The sequence below is a fragment of the Papilio xuthus genome, unplaced genomic scaffold (genome assembly GCF_000836235.2).
Source record: "Papilio xuthus unplaced genomic scaffold, Pxut_1.1 DF827756.1, whole genome shotgun sequence".
NCBI lineage: Eukaryota > Metazoa > Arthropoda > Insecta > Lepidoptera > Papilionidae > Papilio > Papilio xuthus.
Window position 1 is genome coordinate 6,020,458 of NW_013530893.1, and position 24,291 is coordinate 6,044,748.

The window sequence follows — 24,291 nt, forward strand, 5'->3', positions numbered from 1 at the left end:
GTTAAGAGAATAACAGTATTTAACGTTAGGTAGGTTTTAAGATTTGGGATAGAAGTAAAGACCAGTTTGTTTTTAATAAATAAACATCTTTATTACAGCATACAGGGTAAGTTTGTAACCGACATTTTAATTTTAATTTGCATTTGTAAGTCTGATGTTCCTTTTCTGAGTATTTGGCTGCAGAAAGAGAATACCGCTGGCTGGCATTGCGTGAATTCATTGTAAACTGATGTCTTGTTTCTCGCAATGACCAATAACTAAGAATGCCGGTTGCATACTCGTCCGGCACATTGTATACATTAAATTATTTGTTCAAAACAATTGTAATAACTTCTGTTATTGAAGCGGACATTTTTTACGTTTGGCAAATTGTTTCCAAACATTATAAATACGCAATGTCTACTTTAGATCAGCCTTTATAAAATTCAGATCTAGCTCTCAATGAGTCTTGCTGGAATCACGAGGAATGTATTGATGGAATACAAATGCCGTCAATTTATATTTTGGTTTTATATATCATAATAATTCTGATAATTAGTTAAATTGTGCATCTGTTAAAAGTTAGAAAGCAGGTTCTGAATTTAACGTAGGAATCAATTTGTTACTCATTTGGCGTAACGCGTTTAAATTGATAAAAGTTTCTACGTTTCAGTGTTTAGTGCTCGTCGACTTCCTGCTCCTGCTCCTCGTCGAACTCGGCGTCCTCGTCGGCGGTGGCCTCCTGGTACTGCTGGTACTCGGAGACGAGATCGTTCATGTTGCTCTCCGCCTCGGTGAACTCCATCTCATCCATGCCCTCGCCAGTGTACCAATGCAAGAAAGCCTTGCGCCTGAACATAGCGGTGAACTGTTCCGAGATGCGCTTGAACAGCTCCTGGATGGCGGTCGAGTTGCCGATAAAGGTGGCAGCCATCTTGAGACCACGTGGCGGGATGTCGCACACGGCGGTCTTCACGTTGTTGGGGATCCATTCGACGAAGTAGGACGAGTTCTTGTTCTGGATGTTGAGCATCTGCTCGTCGACCTCCTTCATGGACATGCGACCGCGGAAGATGGCGGCGACGGTGAGGTAACGGCCATGGCGCGGATCGCAAGCCGCCATCATGTTCTTGGCGTCGAACATCTGCTGGGTGAGTTCAGGCACGGTGAGGGCACGGTATTGTCTGCTTCCACGGGATGTGAGAGGAGCGAATCCGGGCATGAAGAAGTGGAGACGAGGGAAAGGAACCATGTTTACAGCTAGCTTACGAAGATCGGCGTTCAGTTGACCAGGGAACCTGAGGCAAGTCGTGACACCGGACATTGTGAGGGATACTAAGTGATTTAAGTCACCGTAGGTGGGTGTAGACAGCTTGAGCGTGCGGAAACAGATGTCGTATAGGGCTTCATTGTCGATACAATATGTTTCGTCTGTGTTTTCTACGAGCTGGTGGACCGAGAGTGTGGCGTTGTAAGGTTCTACTACGGTGTCTGATACTTTGGGCGAGGGGACGACTGAGTATGTGTTCATGATCCTGTCGGGGTACTCTTCTCTGATTTTGGAGATAAGGAGTGTTCCCATACCGGAGCCGGTACCGCCACCAAGGGAGTGTGTGAGCTGGAATCCTTGTAAACAATCGCATGATTCTGATTCTTTGCGTACTACGTCAAGAACTGAGTCGACGAGCTCTGCGCCCTCTGTGTAGTGGCCCTTAGCCCAGTTGTTACCGGCGCCGGACTGACCAAAGACGAAGTTATCAGGTCGGAAGATTTGTCCGAAGGGTCCAGAGCGCACCGAGTCCATGGTGCCGGGCTCGAGGTCGACAAGGATGGCGCGGGGCACGTACTTGCCACCGGAGGCCTCATTGTAATAAACGTTGATGCGCTCCAGCTGCAGGTCTGAGTCGCCATGGTACGCGCCGGTAGGGTCAATGCCATGCTCGTCAGAGATGATCTCCCAGAACTGTAAAAGACATGTATGGTTACAACAGAGAATCAAAATGTACACTATTAAATCTTTCAAAAGCTTAACCTTAGACTGAATTGTTAGCAAAAATATTTGAGAATGAAAGAAGAAATATAAAAGGCTCGTGTTAAGACCTAGTGAAAACTAGAATCGCCAAAAATCAGTAAACTTTAGCTACATTTGTATGTGAGCAGTAAGTGCTTGTATTATTTTGAAATCGATAGCTCAACTTATTAAAATTACTGCACGAAAGCGCATCGCTTTCTCGAACGGTACAACGGTCGAGTGCAGTGCTTTCAAACCAGTTTTAGAGTAGTAACGGCTCAGGGAGTCATTTCGATACAAAGCTATCGTAGACCCGTCTATAACCTATTCATATTTGTGTTAACAAAATAGGTCTTGTTAAATGGAGACTCGTCGACAAAGCGCAATGAACCGTAACGCAAAGAGGCAACAGGATGTGCAGAGTATCTCCAACTAAAGCTTAAACTCCAGTTGCCTTGACGACGGTAACGCCCACGTATGTCTCAGACTTATCTCTTCAAGTACATTGTGTTGTGTAACAACCAGCTCATTAGCATATATTCTACAAGTTTCTTTGAAGCAACCATATGGCAAGTAACGAATGACGAATCGATTTACATAACCAAAATGTTGTTCATTTATTACAATAGTCGAAAACAGTTTAAATATGACACATGGATTGGTTTATTGCGGTTTGCGTAATCGTGAAAACAAATAGTCAAAAGAAGTAAGCGATCGCTTAGCGACTGATTGCTGAGCATTAAAATTCATTCTACATGTACTTGAGAGGCAAAGGTATGATGTCATCTGTCTGTAGGCGAGCTGTGTGGGTACGGCGTCGCGACATCGCCTTATACGACTAAATGACTAACATGGACATCGGCTTTTAGTTCAGGGTTTCGATAAATAAATATTTAAACGATCACTTGACAAGATTGTTTTTCATAAAAAGTATCTACATTTTGTATTTTGGCATATCTGATTTTATGTCTATTCATTGATCTTTTAGAATTGACAGCAATTTGACGTTTTAATATTATTTATTATCTATAGAAGATTAAATTGCTAATGTCAAAAACGGTACAAAAAACTTGACAGCGAAATGAGTTTTTAAATAATAACAAAAAGTGAAAGGCGATTGGTGTAATGGTGGAGGGAAAGGTGACTTTCCTTGTAACTAGATGAAACGCAGACATGAAAGTTGCGTGTGAAATATCAGTTACAATGGACAGAGTGAAACGATGGATGGCTTAAGACGACCCGCATCAGCGGATGACACTAAATACTTTTTGGATTATAATACATCTACGTTCATGACGTTAAAAAAAACTTAGACTAAGGATTTCTTTTGGTGTGTATTGGCTTTAGTAAGGTTTGCCAAAGTTACACCAATATTTAGTGAAGTACTTTGGCCTAGTACCTATAGTTAATTAAAATAGGGATGTGGTACAAGTGACTGAAAAGTAAAAATTCAAGCTCTTACAAGGCGGTTCTCTGGGTAGTGCGTATATTCATAAAGTTGGTCAATCGCTGGTTAGAAATAATGTAACTTTAGTATCTGCAGTTGTACGAATATAGCTTGCAACCTCTCAGACGGATTTCTTAAGAGTTCTCTAAATTAGAATATCTCTGGAGAGTGCCACTTTGCGCTATGGCGGACCAATGGTGGCTATTTATAAGTCTCGGTCGACGACCGTCAGTTCAACGGCCCCTCTAATCTATCCTGTAACTTAGTTTCTAAGGCCAATCGTAAAAACATGATAAGGTATCTATGAATTCAGCAAATGTACAAAAACTTGCTTTGCTCTATAATCTTTTTAATATAACACGCTTCCTCAATAGGCTTAAAAGATTTAACATTAAAATCATCAGTCAAACATTAATAAAATTAAAATTTCGAATTGCTTTTTATTTTCTTATTCAATTATCGATCTGGCATAATAGCATTTACCTTTCACAGAATGTGAAAAAAAATATAAACGTCAAATCAATTCACCTATTAAATCCGCGCGTAAAATCAACAGAGTAGAAAAAGTTGAGGTCATCGCCGGTTTTTACTCTATTGTTTCGTTCGCGAGGTACAATCATACAGTGAAATTAGCCGTGCAGGCGTGCCCTCTATTTTACATTGCTCTGTTCTCGAAATTTAATTCAATAGAAAACGCCATATATAATTTTATTGCTCAAAACATAATGGCCGTACGAATATTGTACAGACACGGGCGGAGTGTTAAATGCTGTATCTCTTTCACACACTGACATTCCAACGTCGATTTATATGTGAGTCACGATGTTAGGACATTTCATATCACAGAATGCATTTTTACGAGTCTCATTTAAGTCATAAGCCCAAATAATAATGCTAGATAGATAGACGTAACAAAAAAACGAACTAAAGAACTTTAGAACATAAAAAATACATAATTTAATTTGTTTTGTAATGTCTACGAAGTCCTGTCAAGATGCCATAAAAAGATAATAGGAAAAGTAACACAATTATGTTGTCCGCAGATTTGTATCTTAACATCCAATTGAGCGGATGCAAGAAAATTGTCGGTAATTAATTCTAGACAATTTCACCGCCAGGTTCGATAGGAAAGTCGATAATTATTCAGTTTCTAAGACAACTAGGTCGGTACTGTATCGATATTTAACTCGTATGAAATCAACGATCCATAGACATAATCATTTTTTTAATTAGCCAAAATAACGTAAGGCAAACGTTTGGATAACATGTCTGTTGTAGTATGTTTTTATAAAACCACTATTATTAATACCTAATAAATGCTTACAAGGAAAACAAGTCTGTTAGATTAGGTATTTAATTTAATAAACAACTTTGCTTAATCATTTTTCTATAATTACATATGATGTCATTCTTTGTAGGGATATGACTAATTGTTTTTTTTTATTGGCCGACTGAGCATGCGCGGAAACGAGGGGTTGGTTGGTGACTTGACAGCGCGCGAGAGAAAAATTTGAATTTGGAATTCTATTTTTTGACAATGAACGAGTCTATGCAATAAAGAAGTAGTGGTTTTAGTTTGGTTCAAAAATATAATAATTTTAACTTTCATCGATGTTTGTGTTATTGTTTTTAGTGTATGAATGCGAAATAGAATTTCTGGTGAATTCCATGACATGATAGATACAAACCGTTACACGTCGTACATGGGAACATACTTTGTACAACCGGCGAGTTATGTTGTTATTATGTTAGAAAACAAAATAACATGCATTCGATACTCACTTTAGCTCCGATCTGGTTGCCGCATTGGCCGGCCTGGATGTGCACGATTTCCCTCATATTTGTATTAAAACTTTGAAATAAATTACTTTACTTAAACACTAGACACGCGTCTCTCGCGGCACTGCTCGCAGATTTGATCGGTGCTGGAGCTCGGTGGGGTATTTTGAGGCCGCGCGCGCCTCCGCTCAGCGCCTGCAACTCGCCTCCTGATTGGTCGACGCGATTGCGGCCAACTTCACGCCATTACGTATACCTTATCACATCGAAAAGGAGAGATTTCTGCTCCTCTATATATGGATATGTGTTACTACTGCATTATTTTTATCTCCCTTTAATGCGGCTTGCTACTGAGGGTTGCATTCAATTAGCCTTTTTTGTTTTGTATTTTTATTTGGCTCCTTTCTGCATGTATCGTCCAGTGTGCGTTCATGCTAATATTTATAGAAGTTTAACAAACGGTTTATTTCATTATGCTGAGTGCTCACACCCTTTGCTCTACAGTTTGCGTGACTGTTTATACTATTTAGTTTTATATAATAAAAGGTGTTTTCACACAACAAAAACTACTCATGTGTTAAATTATAAGAATATGTTTTATTACCTGCCACTATACAAGCTATTTATTATTCATCTTTTTAAATGGACACGACCAGCCAGTATTTTTCAATGCTGCTTTTTGAAATTGACTGCTTTCTTTTGACAGACACGTTTTTTTATACATCAAATGATTTAGATAGCGACTGCAATGGTAATTAATTCCGATTCCATTTTAGCACACTATTTTATCAGAATAAAATAGTGATTATATCCTGGGAACTGGCTGGTTATATTCTTACTATAGTATAACATATTTAAAAACAAATCATTATTTTACCGTTCACAAGGCAAATGTCTCGGTGCGTTCTGCCAATGCATCAATTGTCAACATTATTAAGGTCACGGTCATTGAATACAATTTAAAATATTTACAGACTACACTCGTATATAATCGATATTTCTAAATACAAAAATATTATTTTCATCTTACTAATATTATAAATGGATGTTTTGAGGAAATTTGGCACAGATGTAGAACATAGCCTGGAAGAATGCATAGACTACTTATTTTTTTTTTATTTCAGCGCGGATGGAGTGGGGTAAGTCAGCTAGTTTTAGTTAAAAAAAAGTAAATATTCATGTATAAATATGATATGATAAATATACATATCAAAGTATGTTATTATTTCATATTTGGATTAATATCTACATTAAAAAGAGAGTTTCAATTTTCCAGCAATTTATAATAATACAGGCTGCTTGCTGCAGTGCACCGCATTGCAGTATTTCTGCAGCAGGAATGTTCCTGAATTTAATACATTTTCAATTTGCTGCTGGCAACATCGACGTTGCGCGTCCCTATTTCGAGGAGTGGCCCTATTTCTTTTACTAATCACACTAAAAGTTTTTAAATTTGGTTTTTATAAATTCTTGCTAAAAGGATTTAATGTCAAAAGAAAATAAAAACATAGAAGTAGACGTAAAGAGAAATTTTTAAAATAAAATTTATTACAATTGGATATTGAGCCTTTTACCGCAGACGTTTTTTTGCGCCAAATCTCCTGTTTCCATAGCCAAAAACTTGTACAAAAAATGTATTGTTATTTTTTTTTTATTTATTTATTTTAAACTCAAGTTAATAAGAGAATTAAGAAAGAATTATTTCTATACAGTTAAAGGAAAATAAAACATAATCTATTTATACAAAACTTACTTTAATTCGAATACCATAATAAATGTTTCTAAGAATGTGTTGTACGAACAACTAGGCCTTGACATAATGTCGCTTTTCCTCTTAAATGAATAATTACTACAAGTTTAAAGACTTACAGACTCATTAGACATATGACGTAAACAAATTTGTTTTAGCAACATATGTAAAAGGTCACCAAATAACTAATAAAACGCCTGAATTTACTTAACCTATAAAGACATTACTATCAAAATGTTGCAGAACAGAAGGAATTACTTTTTGTTTTTTATAAAAGCTGTTGCGTTAATTTTTTTTCTGTATTTTTTGTCAAAAACATACCTTATTAATACCTTAACTTCTTTTGTTAACAAATGCATTCATCGATATCTCGTAACTATTATTATTATCTTATTGTCGTAATTGTTAAATATTTTTCAATACATATAACAAAAAATACGATTACTGTTTAGCAATAAATTACATCTAGTAAACATAGGACGTGTCGATTTGTCAGAAAACGTCATAGTACGAGATATTCCGTTTCTTATTATTCGTATTTTTAGATAAGATTATAAAAAAATTCGTGCCATAAATAACAACAATATTTACGTGTTTGAATTTTGCAAATGGCGGCTGAACTATGCCAGGATTTTATATTTAGTGTATGTCCTACAAAATTTTATTTACACAAGTGTTATTAGCTATTTTAATTATAACTAGAATATATGTTGTTGGAAACAAAAGCTTTCAGTTCGTAAATATTGATCGTATATGAGTCAGCGTTGAACCGCGAACCGCGAAGCGACATGTAAACAACTTCAAAATTAAAATGACTCAATTCTTATAACATCTACAAATAAATTACAACTTTATTATAATGTATTAAAGTCGATATTAATATATAGTTTGAAGACTAACCTATTATGGTAATGTACTCATCATCTGATCCAGTGTTGCCCGATAAAGAAGTTAAAATAGCCGACAAATGACGACCACTAATGGGTAATTAAAAATATTACTGCATTAACTTAAATTTTAATTCGCAATTTCACAAATAAGTGCATAAACCGTTAAACAAAATTAAATTTAGTAGAAAAAATATGTTTTTTTTAATAAACTAAACAGTTGTATGTACGTAATGTTTATTGAAATTGTTGTTCAAACTCCCCTTTTATATGTTTAAATTATTACGTAGGGCAACATTTGCGTTTATTTATGAATAAGATGTTACAAGAATTTGTTATTCCGAGTATTCCAAGTACAGCTGCAGGTCATATACGATAAAGTTATTTATATTTGTTGCTAATGGAAATACGCGTTTAACAATAAAAATTACAACAAACATACTTAAGAGGAAAAATTGATGTATATCGTTATATGCCGATAAAACTTCGGTATTTTATTTCAATCCAAAAGTATTTTCACCATAGACAAACTCTACATTTTATGCTTTAAACTCGTAAATGAGTTTATTCGTAGTTTATTTTCTTTAAAAATAACTAATATTTAGAACAAATCAGGCTTAAAGAGTTTTAAATTTATCAAAAAGTGTTGTTTTTTTTTGTTTTCCATTCTAAAAATGGATTAGTCCAAGTCTCTTAAAAGGAGATATGTTAATTAGGAACATCGTACATCTTATGATGACCACGTATCTTGTAAATCTAACTCCCACAGATAAAATAAAATTTTATTAGACTTAAAACAATGATTTAATGATCCAGCTTTTTCAAAAATTAAAAATATTGCATTTATGGATTATCACTTAGAAGATTTAATTTAATAAAAAATGCAACATATGTGAAAAACTTATTTAAAAATATAGAAAAAAAAAACAACTACACGTCGTAATTTTGACAATTATTTCTAACAGTGCCCAAATGAAAAGCAATTTAAGAATTAAATCTGCCATCATGCGTTACTTAACTTGTGAGTAATGTTTTCGATTACTTTATAGTGCTGCGATGTTATTTCGTAATACATAATTGTAATGCCGGCAAAAACTCGACTCCCGTTGCCGCCATTTTTGGAATATCTACATACAATAGCCAGGCAAAGGTAGCGTTGCACGTAGAGCCAACAATTCCGTATACCAATTTTTTAATCTTAAATTTTAAATGTTTGCTTTAGAAAATTATTATAAACTGCTATAAATAGCTGTTTTCTGATTAACTTTATTCATGGATAACGAAATAACAAGATATTATTTACAAAAATTAATACCAAATATAATAAAATAGTTATTATATTAATTAAAAAATTCCTTTTAAATTAAGAAACCAAAATTAACAAACAACTGTCAAATTATCATACAACAGTTAAGAATCTTATTAAAAAATTAACCAAAACGAAAAGGTCTTAAGCGAAAGGATAAAAAATACAATTGTCAACAATCCTGAAATTTACAAATAAAAAGAAAATTGCTACAAGCAAAAATCGTCATTATAACTAACGTGTAGATGTTAGAGTTGTATACAGGTTGTTGTTTTAATATGTAAGCTTGTGTTACAGGGTGTACAGACAAGTTGCCGCAAAAGGCGAAGAAATCAGCAAGCTATTGAGGTTGTGGCCGTATACAGCTATGTTTAAATGTGAAACTGAACGTATGCACTAACATATATACTATAAAATTTATATCTTATATATCTTTATATATACAATTCTTCTGCGAGTGTGTATGTCACTGAACTTCTCTCAAACGACTGGACCGATTTTGATGAAATTTTTCGTGTGTGTTCAAGGGGATCTGGGAATGGTTTAGATTCACAATTTTGTGTATCATGTGTGTGTGTGTGACGTGTAGACAGGACAACGTCTGTCGGCTCCGCTAGTATATAATAAGAAAATCTTGTCACAATGTATGTTCGCGTTAAACTCCGAAACTACTGAAACAATTATTACATTTTGTAAGCATCTGTGATTAAGTCCAATTTTTGATATAGGGTTGTTTTTATCTCAATTATTGTTTTTTTTTTAATTCCGCGCCAACGGAGTCTTAGCTATAATTAGTACATGGAACATGTACATGGAATAAAACTGTATGTAATATAAAAATTCGTAGACATGAAGTATTTGCGTTGCTAATAACGAAATACCAATTTTTAATATTTTTGTCTGTCTGTCTGTCTTGCGTTCTGTATGTCCGGAAAGCATTAGTTCCGAGTAATATCCGGAACGGCTGTATCGATTATAACGGGAACTTGACAGGAAGATATGTATGGTATGGTATGAACATTATGGATTTTTTTTTATTTCATTTTGCGCCGACGAAGCTAGTTAGCCAGTTACTGTGTATTACTTCGAAAATATCGTGCAATTTTCCTAATGGCTCCATAAAAAAAGAACATTTCATGAGAAATGATAGTTTGGATATTACGTAAATCGTTATAAATTTGATAAATGCGGGGGTCGAGCCCCGCCCGGCAACAGGGGTGCGGCGTGACGTCACCAACCCCACCCGACAGGGCGCGCCCGATCAATGACAACCTGGATCATACCATTTTATACGGATTCAATATGTATTATACAAGATTTTAGGTCGTCTGGTTAATATTATTCGTTAAAGTCTGATTTATTTACTAAATAAAATAAATGCCAATGTTTAGATAGTTGGATGGATGTTTGTTAGAAGGTATCTCCATAACGGCTGCATGGATCTCACTGAAATTTGTAGAATGTAGTCTAGAAGAACAAAGGCTAATAATTAAGTTTCTTTTTATCCTGCGCGAAAGGAGTCACGGGCGATAGCTAGTATTTGCATAAATAAAAATAATACGAATCGAATCATAGCAGTACTCAAAAATCAGAAATTCCTACATCTATTGCCAAATTAGTGTTAATCGAACATTTATTGCGACCCTTAGTAGATTTTCAGTAGTTACAAACTTTAGATTAAAGTAATTGCCAATTCAGCGTCTTTTTAACATAACTAACCTAATTCCGTTGTCTTTATGTCAGCATACTTGAAAAGAGTATGCTTGAAATGTTTTTCTTGGCAACATCTTTCTACGGAGTAGTCACACCGCCACTTAATATGGTAACCAAAGGTTATATATTTATGGGATATTTCTATCTCTTCAACATACGAGTTACATCGGTGTTAGACAAGTGAATTCCCTTCCATTCCATAACGATCTTCAAAATTGCATGGAACTGACGCGAGACAATCAAGTGACTTATCGAAAATTATGGATCGCTTCGTAACGAATGCACTTTGTCTTTTTAATCCATATGTTTAATAAACTCTTAATATTTACAAATTTACAAATAAAATTTCACACACAATTTTCATCATCATCATCATCAGCTCACTATACGTCCCACCGAGGGGCTCGGAGCCTACCCTAAGTTAAGGGTGATTAGGCCTTAGTCAACCACGCTGGCCAAGTGCGGGTTGACTTCACACATATCTTTAAATTACTTTTCCTTCACACAATTTTACGTTTATTAATTAATTATGAATTCTTTATATACACTAAAAAATATGACATGATTTTGTTTATACACATCTATGTTTTAGAAAAAGTATAACAGTCTAATATTATTTCACAGAATATTAAAAAAGGTTTGGTCACCCTAGTCATAGAACTCCTCTTAGAAACTCTTTTGGTAAGGCCGGAGCGCTTCCAGCTTTAAAAAACAGAGCTGCAAATTTTCTGCCCAATCAATTAATAAGTATCGGATTCAGCTAGTAATCTCATAAGTACGGTTTTTATGCTTTTTTTCTGTTATAGTTGTGTCGTAAGAAAACCAAATCGATAATAGACAAACACTTATACGTAGGAGAACAAAAAATAACGCGGAGAATGTTCAAGGTCAATGGCGCGAAAGAAAGAGAAACGAAAATGTCATAGATTAAATTAGGGGAGTTTTGACGTTTATGACTTTTGGTTGCGTTCAATTTTATATTTTTTTTTCATTTAATACTTTTTACTGAATGAACTTTAATTGTATATTAAGACTAGTTATCCTTAAGTCTGTAACCTCGTAGGCGAAGAGATGGTGAGTCACTCTGTGGGCGCGGACTGCGCAGGCTGCCAAGGTAAACTCACTTATGAATGGATGCCTATATCGCCTAATTTGGAATTGTTATTGTTAAATAACAATTATACTGATGCAGAAAACCTTTTTATGACTGTTTTTATGAATGTTTTTTTTATTAAATTATTATATAACCTAAGCGGTAACAACATACGCGTATACTTTTGCAAAAAAACATATTTTTCTCGCCACTGTTTAATTTAATAATAATATTTAGAGTTTGTTTTAGGCGTGTAGACTTGTATCATTCAAGAAACAGCTGTCTCTTGGTCTACAAATGTCAAAAACATATCAGGGAGCTTCCAGTATCGTAATAACAATGATGCTATCCTTTTCATTATCTTAAAGAAGAACAGAGATATCAGTTATGTTCTTATGCTGCCCCCTATAAATACATAGATTATCGCTTGGAAATGGCAACTTCTAATTCGTTCCTACTTAAACGCACCTGTGGAAGTTCCTGAGAGTTAATTATGTCTCTATTATTAGTTCCAATACTTACCACCGCTACCTTCCGTAACCACTAGCGCCAAAATGGCGGAAATGAAAAAGGCACAAAATACCACGGCTTATAGCCTGCCCTTGTATAGTAAAGATGTAACGTGACAGATAGTTCCAATTCACGTTTAAATAGAACATAAGAAAGAGGGACATTTAGTTATTTGCAATACGTGGTGGGTGCAGACCTTGTGTCATTTATTCAGCAATTACACAGTCACTGGGGTTCAACTATCGCCCGCCATATTGTAGCGCCGCGTGGGTGGCACAGACTAATAAAATTACAGAGAATGCTACTGTCATATAAAACGAAAAACGAGACCTAAATTGTATTTTTTTTATTCTCTACCTTTCTTAACTCTAGTACAAATTTCGTCTACATTTTTTTTTATATCATAAGGTGGCAAACGAGCGAGCGGCCACCTGAAATCGCTGATATAGCGAAGTGACCATTGCCCGTAGACATATGCAATTGCGTATGCGTTGCCTACCTTTAATCGACGGAGGAGAGGATGTACAGAAAGAAAATATATTCCCTTTCCATGCATCCTCTCATCCTGAAAGCTCATTTCCAATTCCCATCCTTTCCTTATAAGAAAAAGGTGGGAAGGGAAAGAGGACTAAATTAGGCCTTCGGGACGCACACTCATCAGGCGAAACGCGGAATTGCTTCCACTTCACGCTTGAACTTTAACTTTTAAACTTTATTTTATTTAACTGGTCTTGTTTATAATCCTTGTAATTGCGAACCTTTTTTTCTTTATCCTCCTTTTCCATAACTGTTTAAATAAAAACTATAAGTTAATCTATTCAGTATATATTTAAATAATACTCGTGTTATCTCTATACTAACTTAATCTATACCAAGATCGTAGTCGCTCAATACATTGTACAGACGAACAGCAATAGTTCCCATGGGGACATTACAATAGCTCGTATGGACCGAATGTTTCCTCCAACTATAAAAGTCACTTATTGATCTCGTAGATTACAATTTAAGTCATGACACTATCTGGTATCGGGTAACGATGAGATGTAATTGACATTTCGACGGTTTACCCAACTGTCAAGGGCAGACAAAGACAAGTAACTAACTAGCTGTAGCACGCATCTACGTCAGAGTGGAATTAAAAATAAAATAGTAGCGTATGTGTTCATCTAGACTATGTTTTCATCATCTATCGAGATTCGTTCAGCCATTCTGAAGATACCTTCTATAAACATAGTCTTTTTTAACTTATATGTTTCTTTTGAAATTGTAAACAACAACTTTTTTCAAAAACACCGCTGTTACATTTTGTCTTTACGATTATACCAATGTCAGGAAAAACATGGCCGTCATTCAGACGAGCAATTACAATACTTTTAATTTACGATAACGAAATACAGTCAGATAATTAACATGATAAGTTGAATACTTCTATTTTATATTTGAGAATCAAATATTTAAATAATCTTTTGGATGGTAATACAAATGATTAATGTTGTTATATTAAATAAACAAAAGTGTTATTGACTTATAGCATAGACTAAATAACGTTTTAGGTTAAGGAATTACAGAATATATAAAATGGCTAACACAATGTATTATTTGCTACAAAAAACATGCTAATTATGTAAGAAAATATTTGCGCTATTATTTCCATTTAGCTTAATATTGTAGCACACTTCTGGTTGCCATAGCAACCTCCGCAGAAACATCCCGCACCTTATTTGCACTGTGTGAGACAGCGCTATACGATCTGCGTATAAGTGCCTCTCTTTCTATCATTACGTAAGGATGCGGAGCCCCCGCCCGGAGCGCTAGGCCTCCCAGGCTCTAGACTAAAGCCTGGGACCTAAATGTACCTACGTGCTGTTGTGAGGTCACTCCCACTGTTAAACGTTTGCTAGGTTAAACTCGGAATTTATATGTTTTAAATTATGTTTATAGAATAATAACCCAATATGGGAAACTATTTTGAAAATGTATGGATAAGATAAAAAGTCTTTAATTGTGAGTTTATTTTTTAAATCTAGTCTAATCAAGACTAATCAAAAAGTGTAATCTTTAAGTCTAATTGCCTAGTTAAGCTCATTTACATCAATATACACTATAGTTTACGTAGGTTTCAAATTATTAAAATTTATTTTATTACGTTCATTGAAAAAAGTAAAACTAACCCTTGGTTTCGGAGACCAAAATGTCTGTAAAAAACATATCGTTATTCCTGACATTTAAGTGATAGAAACAAAATTCTATAAAAAAAGTGTGTATTATATATTTTACTGTAAAACAATAATACATTTAACATTAATACCTTCTAAGACCAATCCAAGGCAGCTTTTTGCATAATAAATAAATTACAATCAATAACTCGATATCATTTTAATTAATCTTATCAAATCACCGTAATTTAGACATTATCTGAGTAATTTTCCGAAGAGACACGCCCTAAAATTAACGATAGATTAAACTGAGTTTAAAGAAGTGGTTGCACTTAGCCGTCTATCCAGACTGTATTGATTGTTGGGACCGATGACCTGACGTTAGCTTATACATACATAGGTAAGCTATTGCGCTGTGTTTGCGGAGAATCAATTGAATTTTAAAACAGTCTTCCATATTATATTTTGTTGGTTTTCGACTCTGAATAGAATATGGAATAATTCACATGAATATAATAGCAACTTTGTAAATTATACCGTTGATTTTTGTGTCCAAAATCTCTGTATAAAACATATCGTCGTCCCTGTCATCTTTGACAAAACAGAGATAATAATATATTTTAAACGGAAAGTTTGTACTCAGAAACCCTTAATATCATATTTAAGTGTTTCTGAGTACAGGAGTAGATTAAAAGGATTATTATAAAACTACGAATAACAAAAAAAAACTAATCGTTTTTCTAAAACTCAAGAGTAAGCAAGAAGTTCTTACTAAAATTCAAATTTAGAATTATTAAAATTGGTCCAGTAATTTTTAAGTTTATTCGTGATATACAAAAATAAAAATCTTTCCTCTTTATTTTATTAGAATAGATCAGAAAAATAATATTTTTAAAAAACGACTAAATCGTTTATGTTGGCATTATTTAAGCTGTTGTATTTGCCCTTGTTCTATAAAAAAAAATATTACGTGATTATTCATGTTCGTAATGCTGTAACAACACACAAGATGGCGTGTCCCGTTATAAAGTTAAGAAAGCTTCCTTGTTACATAAATACCGCAATGCTGCTTTTTCACGAAAGAAACGTCTCGTAAGCAGATTATTACTTTTATATTTTTAAATCTGTGGCATATTGATTGAAAAGATAAAAAGAGACAGCCAGATTGCGTTAAAACTGACTTAATTAAGACGATATTAAAGACTGAAATGAAAAATATCACATTGATTTAAAAAAAAAACATTGTGCCGACCCCAAATAAATGATAAAAGCAGAAGGATGATGACATTATAAAAAAACAAGCGCTTATTGGTCAACCAATTTAAGTACGTCTTTACAAGTATTCCAGTTTTATTTAAGTAACAATTTCTCCTGTCATGCATAAATATGGGATGCAAGAATTTTAGATACATTTAATTAACCATGTCCATGCCTACCAATTCACTCTGAAGAGTATCGATCTCAAAATAAAAGCAAACGGCGGCCATATTTCATTCGATTGTCTATAGGCAGTGAAGCGCGGCGCCGGCCACAGACAAGGTACGTTTGTTTTTTTTATAACCAACGACAAAGCATTACATCATTGCGCCTTAAACTATTAGGTCGTAATAGTAAATTACTGAGCATTGTTCATTCACTAAGTAAAGGTGTAAGATAAAGTAAATTATAAATAAAAGACGATCTTTAATTAATATGTTGTAACTAAATTAATTTTTGTGATATGATATATTTGTGTGATGGCAATAAAGAAGTTTTATTATTTATTATTACTTTAATATGGATGGATACAATTTTAATATAATATAAGGTGGTAAACGAGTAGGCAGCTGCCTTAATTCGCAAAAATAGCGAAGTAACAGCGGTTACTTCGCTATTTTTTTCGCTAAGGTAGCGACCTTTATTGGACGAAGAAACAGTGTAATTTATCAAAATAATGATCCTTAAAAAGCTTGATGACAATAGCAATCGCAAAAATTTTTCCGTGTACATAGTTATTCTTGAAATGGGCGAATTTTTGTTTTTTATTTGTACTATCTCACTCTTTTGACTCTCATTATTTTGACTATCTCACCATAATTGGTCGTGTAACTAATTGTAATAGGTCACTTTGTTTTAATTAAATAATTGTTAGTCTGTGCGCCGCAACAATCTGTCAGACATTGTTATTAATTTGCTTCATTGTCCAATTGTTGATAGGTTTAATAAACAAAAAGACAATGTAGCCTGAAGATGTTTTAAATAGAGATTTATATTTCAATACTAGATGGCGCTGCACAAAAGTTACACAGCGATATGGTTTTGTATCACAGCGGAATACGTAAGCTTCTCGATGCAAATCTCGTCACATTCCTTATATGGAAGCATGTTATCACTCTTCTAAAGAATTTTGTTAGTGAGGTCTTAGAACCCTTGGCTAATATATTAACTTTTTGACACCCTCATAGGTAGGGCATAAAATGATTGTATTAATAGGAAAATATTTTTTATTTTCCTAATAAGCAAATAAAACCCTGCGTTTTTCCTTTTCCAATCCTATTTCAAGCAGTAAAACGGGAATAATTAATTAAAAAACATGTAGGCTACTCATCAATTTATTTAGTCACTTGATTAACGAAATTATTCAATTGAACATTAAGTTCCTTCAAAAATATATAAATTGAAAATAAAGTACTCTTTCATTTCGAAAATGCGATTATAAAATCTAAGATTTGTCTGAGCTCATCTTATTATCATTAGTACAACAGGCCAGTAGGCCGCCTAATAAACAGATGGACAAATGCTTTCGGAGAATGACTTCCTTGCAGTATGTATAACCGAGTTGAAATTGATTACAATTCAAGGCAGGTAGTGCTTGTAGGTCGAACCGTTACATCATATCCGCATGCGATTTGTAGGCGGCCTTTGTGTTCACATTAAAAAATATGAACTTTTGAGATTTTTCAAATTAGTGTCTTATTTTTTTTTCTCTGAAATAGTCAGGATATTTATGATATTCAAGTAAATAATTTAGGTTTACATTACCAATTCTATGCAATATAAAGAAAGGTAACATAAAGCTTATTGTTTTTACAAATCGTAGAAATTATTACACAGAAACCGGAAGTTTAACACGAAAAGTACTATTTAAATCAAATACAATTGAATTATTACGGAAGCTTTCTACCGAGCTTCTTTATTTCGAACTAATTGGAGATTTTCATGTTTTTTTAATGTATTTTAACCATTGACATCTGATCTCATAAGTTTTATAAAGCTTTTGCAGAAATGTTATAAAAAGCATAAGACAATATTTGCACAGATTGGATGAATTTATGGGTTTGCATTAGTAATTTACAATTCATGTGGGCGTCGTCTAAAGTTCCAAGTAACTATAGATGATACATCGACATGATTGTTATAAAAATAGAATGCCAACGATACAATCCACTTTGTTCTAACACCAGTGTATTAATTTTGAATGCAGTCTATCAACATAACCTATAATCACGTATTCAAAAGTTTTATGTTGTTTGAAAAGAAAGTAAAAAAAAACAGATGTATTTTATAATACTACAATTTCGTACTTGTTTTGTAAATATTTTTTTGCTCTATAGCAATTCCACTTTATTTCTGTGTGTTTAGTCAGTCCCGTTTAAATTTTGTTTTTGGATAATGACTATAAACTTTTTTGACATTTTTCAAGCTTATTTGTAGCTTAAAAGTGCATGTCATTCATCATACAAACTTAATTTGTCTTAAGTTATGTCTTATCACTGTTTTTTCTCCATCACAGAACCATGTACAACCATAACACACTTATTTCAACTGTATAATTTTCCTTTAATTACAAATGCGCATGTTTACATGGATGGATTTTTGTTTGAAGATATCTCTAGAACGGCTGAACAGATCTCGATTAAATTTGGCATACATATAGAACATAGTCTGAAAGAACACATAGGCTACTAGAGTTCAAGGAGACAACTACTTTTAGAATAAAACAAAATATTATTTAAAATAGTTTATTGTGGCAGATGTGCCTACGCGTCTGCGATAGTAACTTCCACCTCTACACCCGGCTCAATGTTGATCGATGTGATTTGCTTCACAATCTCCGAAGGTGAGTGCAGGTCGATCACTCTCTTGTGTATCCTCATCTGGAACCTGTCCCAAGTCTTTGAACCTTCACCGCAGGGTGTCTTACGTGTGGTGATACGCAAGATCTTGGTTGGCATGCGGACTGGGCCCTGTAAGTAGGAAATTGGAATAAGTTGGCAGCGTCTGTGTTTCCTTTAAGCATTAACATGAGTTCCTTGAACAGTAGGGCAAATAGGTATTTACTAAGCTAGTGCATACCATCCTTCGATCACATAGCCACCTTACTACTAAGTGGGTTTGTGGTTAAGCATTGGTTTATTCAATAATATAAAAAAAATTGGAATATTATTTTTGATCTAAATATTTAAGTTATATATAACTATTTAGCTATAGTATTGAATAATCCATTACAGGACAAGAAAACTAATTCTATGTAGGGTTGGTATAAATTATTTTAAAGTAATGGGATAAGTAATTTTCATATTACAATTGTTGCTATCCTATGAGAAGAGTGCAGTATCATTGGCTGCACACTGCACTTTGAATATCATTTCTTTAGCGCCACTTTGGTGAACACTACACCATTCACATGCAGTGTCTTCATCTTGGCGCAAAAATCAGTCAATAAAGGTATTATACTACTGTAACAGAAGCTAAAAATAATATAGAACCGTTTATTCTAACTTCCATTTATTTAGCTCACTATACACCCTTACTGAGGGGCTCGGAGCCTACACTATATTTGGGGTGAGTAGGCCAGAGTTAACCATGCAGGCACAGTGCAGATTAACTTGACATATATCAATGAACTTCTTTGCAGATATATACAGGTTGCATCAAACACCTTCACCATATGACTGTTGGATTAATGTAATGTAATCTAACACATTGGTACATGGCCGGATTCGAGTTCAGGATGTGCAGATTACCAGTCAAGTGCATAACCTCAGAGCCACCTATGCTCTAAGTTCTCATCATGATAAACTAAAGAATTTGGATTGTCATTAGATCTGCAGCATGTATACAATATTTTTTTGGGAATGACAGTACATAAACACAGTAAATACGTGGAAGTTATAAAGACTTTTGTATTTACACACCTTGACGCGAAGTTTCTGCTTTTTGGCGCCATTGATCAGATCAGCGCACACCTTCTCCAAGGAACGCACGTTGCGGGATGTCAGAGTGATACGGATGCGGTGGATAGGCGAGATCTCTGCCTGAGGCTTCTCAATGTCCTTCCCAGACACGACAGCGGCTGCCTGGAAACATTACATCAAATACTTAGAAACTAGCCATTCAAAACCATTACTAGTATACTTTGAGTATTGGGGACTAAACGTATTTAAAAATTTACAAATCTAGCATTTATAACTAAATATTCGTATCGAAATGTTTATATGAAAAACACGTGTCATAACCTAAAAAGTTTCTTATGTATTTTTCTCATCTGTTCGACCAAAATAAGTTTTATTTATTTAATCATGTAGAAAATTGTTTGTACTCACCATTTTGATGCGATTTCCCGGTCGAGATAAACAATTTCACGAAAAAAAACTGCTCAGCGCTGAACCGGAGAACAGCTTGACTTCTTAGGTCATAGAGAAAGAATAATTTTCTTTGACAGCGCGCGCGCGAAATCAAAGTTTTTGTCTATGAATATTACAGGTTATATAGATCATTAATAATTTGTTGAGGATTTTTTGCATTAAATAAATCGTGCAATTTTAAGATGTAAGATTTAAGTATACATGTAGTTTCTTATACATTAATAAAAAACAACTAGTAAATATTAAATGCTATAATTATTAAATCATACAAGCTGAAGCAGTTAACAAATTTTACATTTTATACTTCCAAAGTAACATTTTTTAATTATTAATAAATGAACTTATTACATACATACATTTCTTAAGGACAGGAGCATTGTGTGCTAAACGCAAAGTATATAATCGCTAAATTATAATTTCTTTAACTAAATAATGTCTTGTAGCTGAAAATAGACTAAACATTATTTAACAGCAAATTCTTCACTTGTCTGTCGAATTTTCTGGAAAAAATGGAAAATAGTTTTTAATTTTTTTGGTAAATTATTTTTTTACGTTTTATTTCATTCCACAATCTTTACTTACGATGACGTAATTTGTTCACCGGGCAAATGGAATGGATTACAAATAGCATCGGCATACAACGCGTGTAACCTACGTAAAGCAGTCCGTACTTCCGCATCTCGTATATTACTACCACTTGGTGATGTTGAGCTTGTTACAAGAACAAGTTTAATCCTTGTATTTGTCACATATCCATATCTGAAAATATTTTTATAATTTTCATTCTTTCAACTACACGGTGGCAACGTTAAAAGAATGCCGTGTAACAAGGTATCAATGGCGACTTACATTTTATGCGTATCTGTCGAATAAAGTAATCCCAAATACAAATCGCGTAAATCAGTACGAGAAGCATTTGAAGCAGAGTTTGCTGTATTGGTGTTGGTTGTCGCTAAACGTTCTTCCAGAGCATCAAGGGCTGTGTGGACGAGCCATTGTCGAGAAAGTTCGTTATCGGTGTTTGTGTCATTTCCCACACCACCGATGTATAAAGGGGAATTCTGAAATATACCAAAAAAAAAAATAAATATTTGATCTCATAACTTGTAAGTTAGACTTATAACTTTATGTTTTTTCTTAGAAAAGGGTAACTGTTAAAGCGCTGTTGTTTATGGTTGCTTGTCCATGTTAATATGTCAAATGAAAATGACAAGAGAAAATTTTGCCAATACGATAAGCAATGTATGTTGTGTTCAAGTGCGTTTTAAAATAATAATAAAATCCTGTTAACTATATAAAAACGTAATCTAGACAAGAACAAAGTAATAGTGAATGTGAATGTAAGATATTATGTGTAAAAACTTACGTCTTTTCCAATAACAGCGACACAAACAGCCATCGTGCAGAAAATTTAGTGGAAGTGAATCAGTTCTGCCAACATGATATATTTTTGTTTGTGGCGGGAATTTGAATACACGTACAGTAAAATTAGATATCCAATTTAATTTAATTGCAATTGATTTTAGTGCGAGTGAAACACGTAGCTAGATATATGTGAGCTAATACTAAATCAATAACATAATGCCGGAAGCTGGTAACGGTGATTTAATATATGAGATCAACCAATCAGGAGAACGAGTGCTCGTAAGATCAATAGAGTCGGTACGAACTGCGTATCTTCGCTTCACGAACCGGTCGTCGCGCCCTATCGATGTGTGGTGGAGAGATTTTAATGGTGCCAAGCAACACTTTGTTAAACTAGAACCTGGCACTTATTACGATGTAAATACATACATAACACATCCGTGGGAATTCACTGATGTTACAACCAAAGAGAGATATGTTATAAATAATAATCCTATATTTAGAGCTCCTGCTAATATTGGTGGAATGAGGTATAGAACAAATTGGAATATAACAGTAGGTGTCAGATCTTTACGTAATATAGTGCTGTTGTTTCTGGTCCAAAACCTTCCATTGATAGTGCCAACAGCGTCGCTAGGGTTGCCACAAGTCTTAGCTGATGAATTGAGGTCCCTGAGGAATTTGCCCTTTGAGAAACCCTTATTTGCTTTGGGCTCTTGACGAAATGTTATCATAGTATGTTTAACAATATTTTTGCTTGTACTTAATATGATATTGTTTATGGGATTATGTTATTCTGACCATATTACTACTCTTTCTGATCTGATCAGGAATTTATTTAATAACATTTTTGTTTATCTTTAAATTGAATATTTTTTTTTAAATTGATTTGAAGAAATTATTCTCTGTAAACATTGTCAGATTCGCGGCGACGGATAGTTTAAACGTAAAGCATGAAATGTTAATGTAAAAAGAAAAGGCTTTGAATATTTTAATAGATTCAATAGTTTGAAAATATTTATTTTGACTTATATGTAAATAAATTATGTAGTTATAAGAGAAATATTTTTATTTAAAAAAAAATATATTTAAAATAAGCTAAGAATCTAAATTAAATGTTATAAAAAATTAAATATTATATCGTGGAAAATGACGTAATTAAATACATGTATATATAAGTTTATTCAAACTGATTTATTTATATATTTTTAAATTTTAACTTATATAGTGCCATATTGTAAATAATTAAAAATAAATCTTATTATTGCATATTATTGCAATATTAGTTATATAATAATGTAACTATGTTAAATACATTTTATTTTGGTTAGTTTTTATTTACTTTATATAGTTAAATACTATTCTTCCTAATCATATATTATCTTGTATTGTCTTTATTCAATTTTATTTTATAACTATTATGTGTTCAAATAAATTTTATTGTTAAAATCTTAATTTTGATCTATCTATAGATATTATTCCGAAAATAATATTCCTTACTGATTTAGGTAATTGATTATGTCTAGTTATAATTTAAGGATGGAAATGTAAAAATACATATAAGATATATATTTTTATAGAAAAATAGAGGCTTTAAGAATCAATTTAAGTTTTTAGGCATTTAAAAATGTGCTTGTATAATTTAATTGCGGCTTATGTGATCATTACAAAAATAACTAAATATTTACATTTTGTGTCTATGATAAATTTGACAATTTTGCATGTTTTTCAAGTTAAATAAAGATATTTGGTGTCTTCGTAGTAAGTGGTCTTGATATTGCATCTAGTACTGTCAGAAAATATAAATACAGACGTGAATGAATATGGACATGATGCGGTGACAAGGATTTTGTGTCACTTGCAACATCCACTGGGCTGCGCTAGTTAGGTATTGTAATAAGTTTTGCTAACCGTGGCTTACTGAGACCAAAATCACTGATTAAAGCATGTTATCTTAGTTTTGTCAAAGATAATGACAGGTGGTTTATACAAAAATCTCAGAAACCCTCGGTTAGTTGCACCGTATTAGATTTCTTTGTTGGTCTATATAACTGTTTGTAAAACAACTAGATATGCAAATTGGTATGGTAAAGAAATGATGGTGCTAAGATTTATATCTTGTATGAGTTTGATGGATAATGTATGGATTGGAGATTGTACAAAGCTTATAACTTTTAAATAAATGTATAGTTGTTTCTGATCTTATCTTTTTAATAACCTTTTTTATTTACAAAAGATGTTTCACAAATATACCATAAGACAGGGCAACATAATACTATGAAGAATGTCATTATCAGCTCACTATACGTCCACACTAAGGGGCTTGGAGCGAATCCTATGTTATGTGTGACTAGGTCATAGTCAATAGACCAGTGTGGATAGACTTCGCATATAGAAGATATATATCTTTGAATTTCTTCTCAGATATGTGCACCATCACGATGTTTTCCTTCACCGTAAGAACATCGAACAAATGTACATGGCGGGATTCAAACCTAGAACCTGCAGATTGCTAGTCAAGTGCCTAATCTCTGAGCCACTGACGCTCGAAGCTTAATACTTCTAGGTATTATAATAAGTCTAGTTTGACATGTCTGAAGTAAAGGGCTGTTTTTACTATTTTTTTATGACTTACTGACTTGTGTGACATGTTAAATAAAACAAATAA

The 24,291-nt window shown here is 33.6% G+C and overlaps 3 protein-coding genes across 3 annotated transcripts; all 3 read right to left on the minus strand.

Moving 5' to 3' along the window:
• Positions 1 to 65: 65 nt before the first annotated feature.
• Positions 66 to 5,368, minus strand: LOC106116211 (tubulin beta-1 chain). The gene is made up of 2 exons (XM_013309966.1): positions 5,220 to 5,368; positions 66 to 1,942 (listed from the first exon to the last, which is right to left on the minus strand). Exons 1-2 carry the CDS (start codon positions 5,274 to 5,276, stop codon positions 656 to 658), a joined length of 1,344 nt encoding a protein of 447 aa, XP_013165420.1. The 5' UTR covers positions 5,277 to 5,368; the 3' UTR covers positions 66 to 655.
• A 13,250-nt stretch (positions 5,369 to 18,618) lies between these two features.
• RpS20 (ribosomal protein S20) lies at positions 18,619 to 20,328 on the minus strand. Its single transcript, NM_001312223.1, is given in 3 exon segments — positions 18,619 to 18,857; positions 19,809 to 19,970; positions 20,217 to 20,328. Coding segments are annotated over 3 exon segments (372 nt in total). The 5' UTR covers positions 20,220 to 20,328; the 3' UTR covers positions 18,619 to 18,650.
• A 289-nt stretch (positions 20,329 to 20,617) lies between these two features.
• Positions 20,618 to 21,843, minus strand: LOC106116138 (trafficking protein particle complex subunit 2-like protein). Its single transcript, XM_013309878.1, has 4 exons — positions 21,625 to 21,843; positions 21,108 to 21,319; positions 20,841 to 21,017; positions 20,618 to 20,758 (listed from the first exon to the last, which is right to left on the minus strand). Exons 1-4 carry the CDS (start codon positions 21,655 to 21,657, stop codon positions 20,713 to 20,715), a joined length of 468 nt encoding a protein of 155 aa, XP_013165332.1. The 5' UTR covers positions 21,658 to 21,843; the 3' UTR covers positions 20,618 to 20,712.
• Between the last annotated feature and the right edge of the window lie 2,448 nt (positions 21,844 to 24,291).

What these genes read in the sequence shown, in the direction of transcription:
- LOC106116138 (XM_013309878.1), bottom strand. Translation starts at nt 21,657, where the DNA reads ATGGCTGTTTGTGTCGCTGTTATTGGAAAAGAC. An exon ending in TCGACAGATACGCATAAAAT is followed by an intron (nt 21,018 to 21,107) that starts GTAAGTCGCCAT and finishes AAATATTTTCAG; the next exon opens with ATATGGATATGTGACAAATA. An exon ending in GGTGAACAAATTACGTCATC is followed by an intron (nt 20,759 to 20,840) that starts GTAAGTAAAGAT and finishes CATTTTTTCCAG; the next exon opens with AAAATTCGACAGACAAGTGA.
- LOC106116211 (XM_013309966.1), bottom strand. Translation starts at nt 5,276, where the DNA reads ATGAGGGAAATCGTGCACATCCAGGCCGGCCAATGCGGCAACCAGATC. An exon ending in GCAACCAGATCGGAGCTAAA is followed by an intron (nt 1,943 to 5,219) that starts GTGAGTATCGAA and finishes TGTCTTTTACAG; the next exon opens with TTCTGGGAGATCATCTCTGA.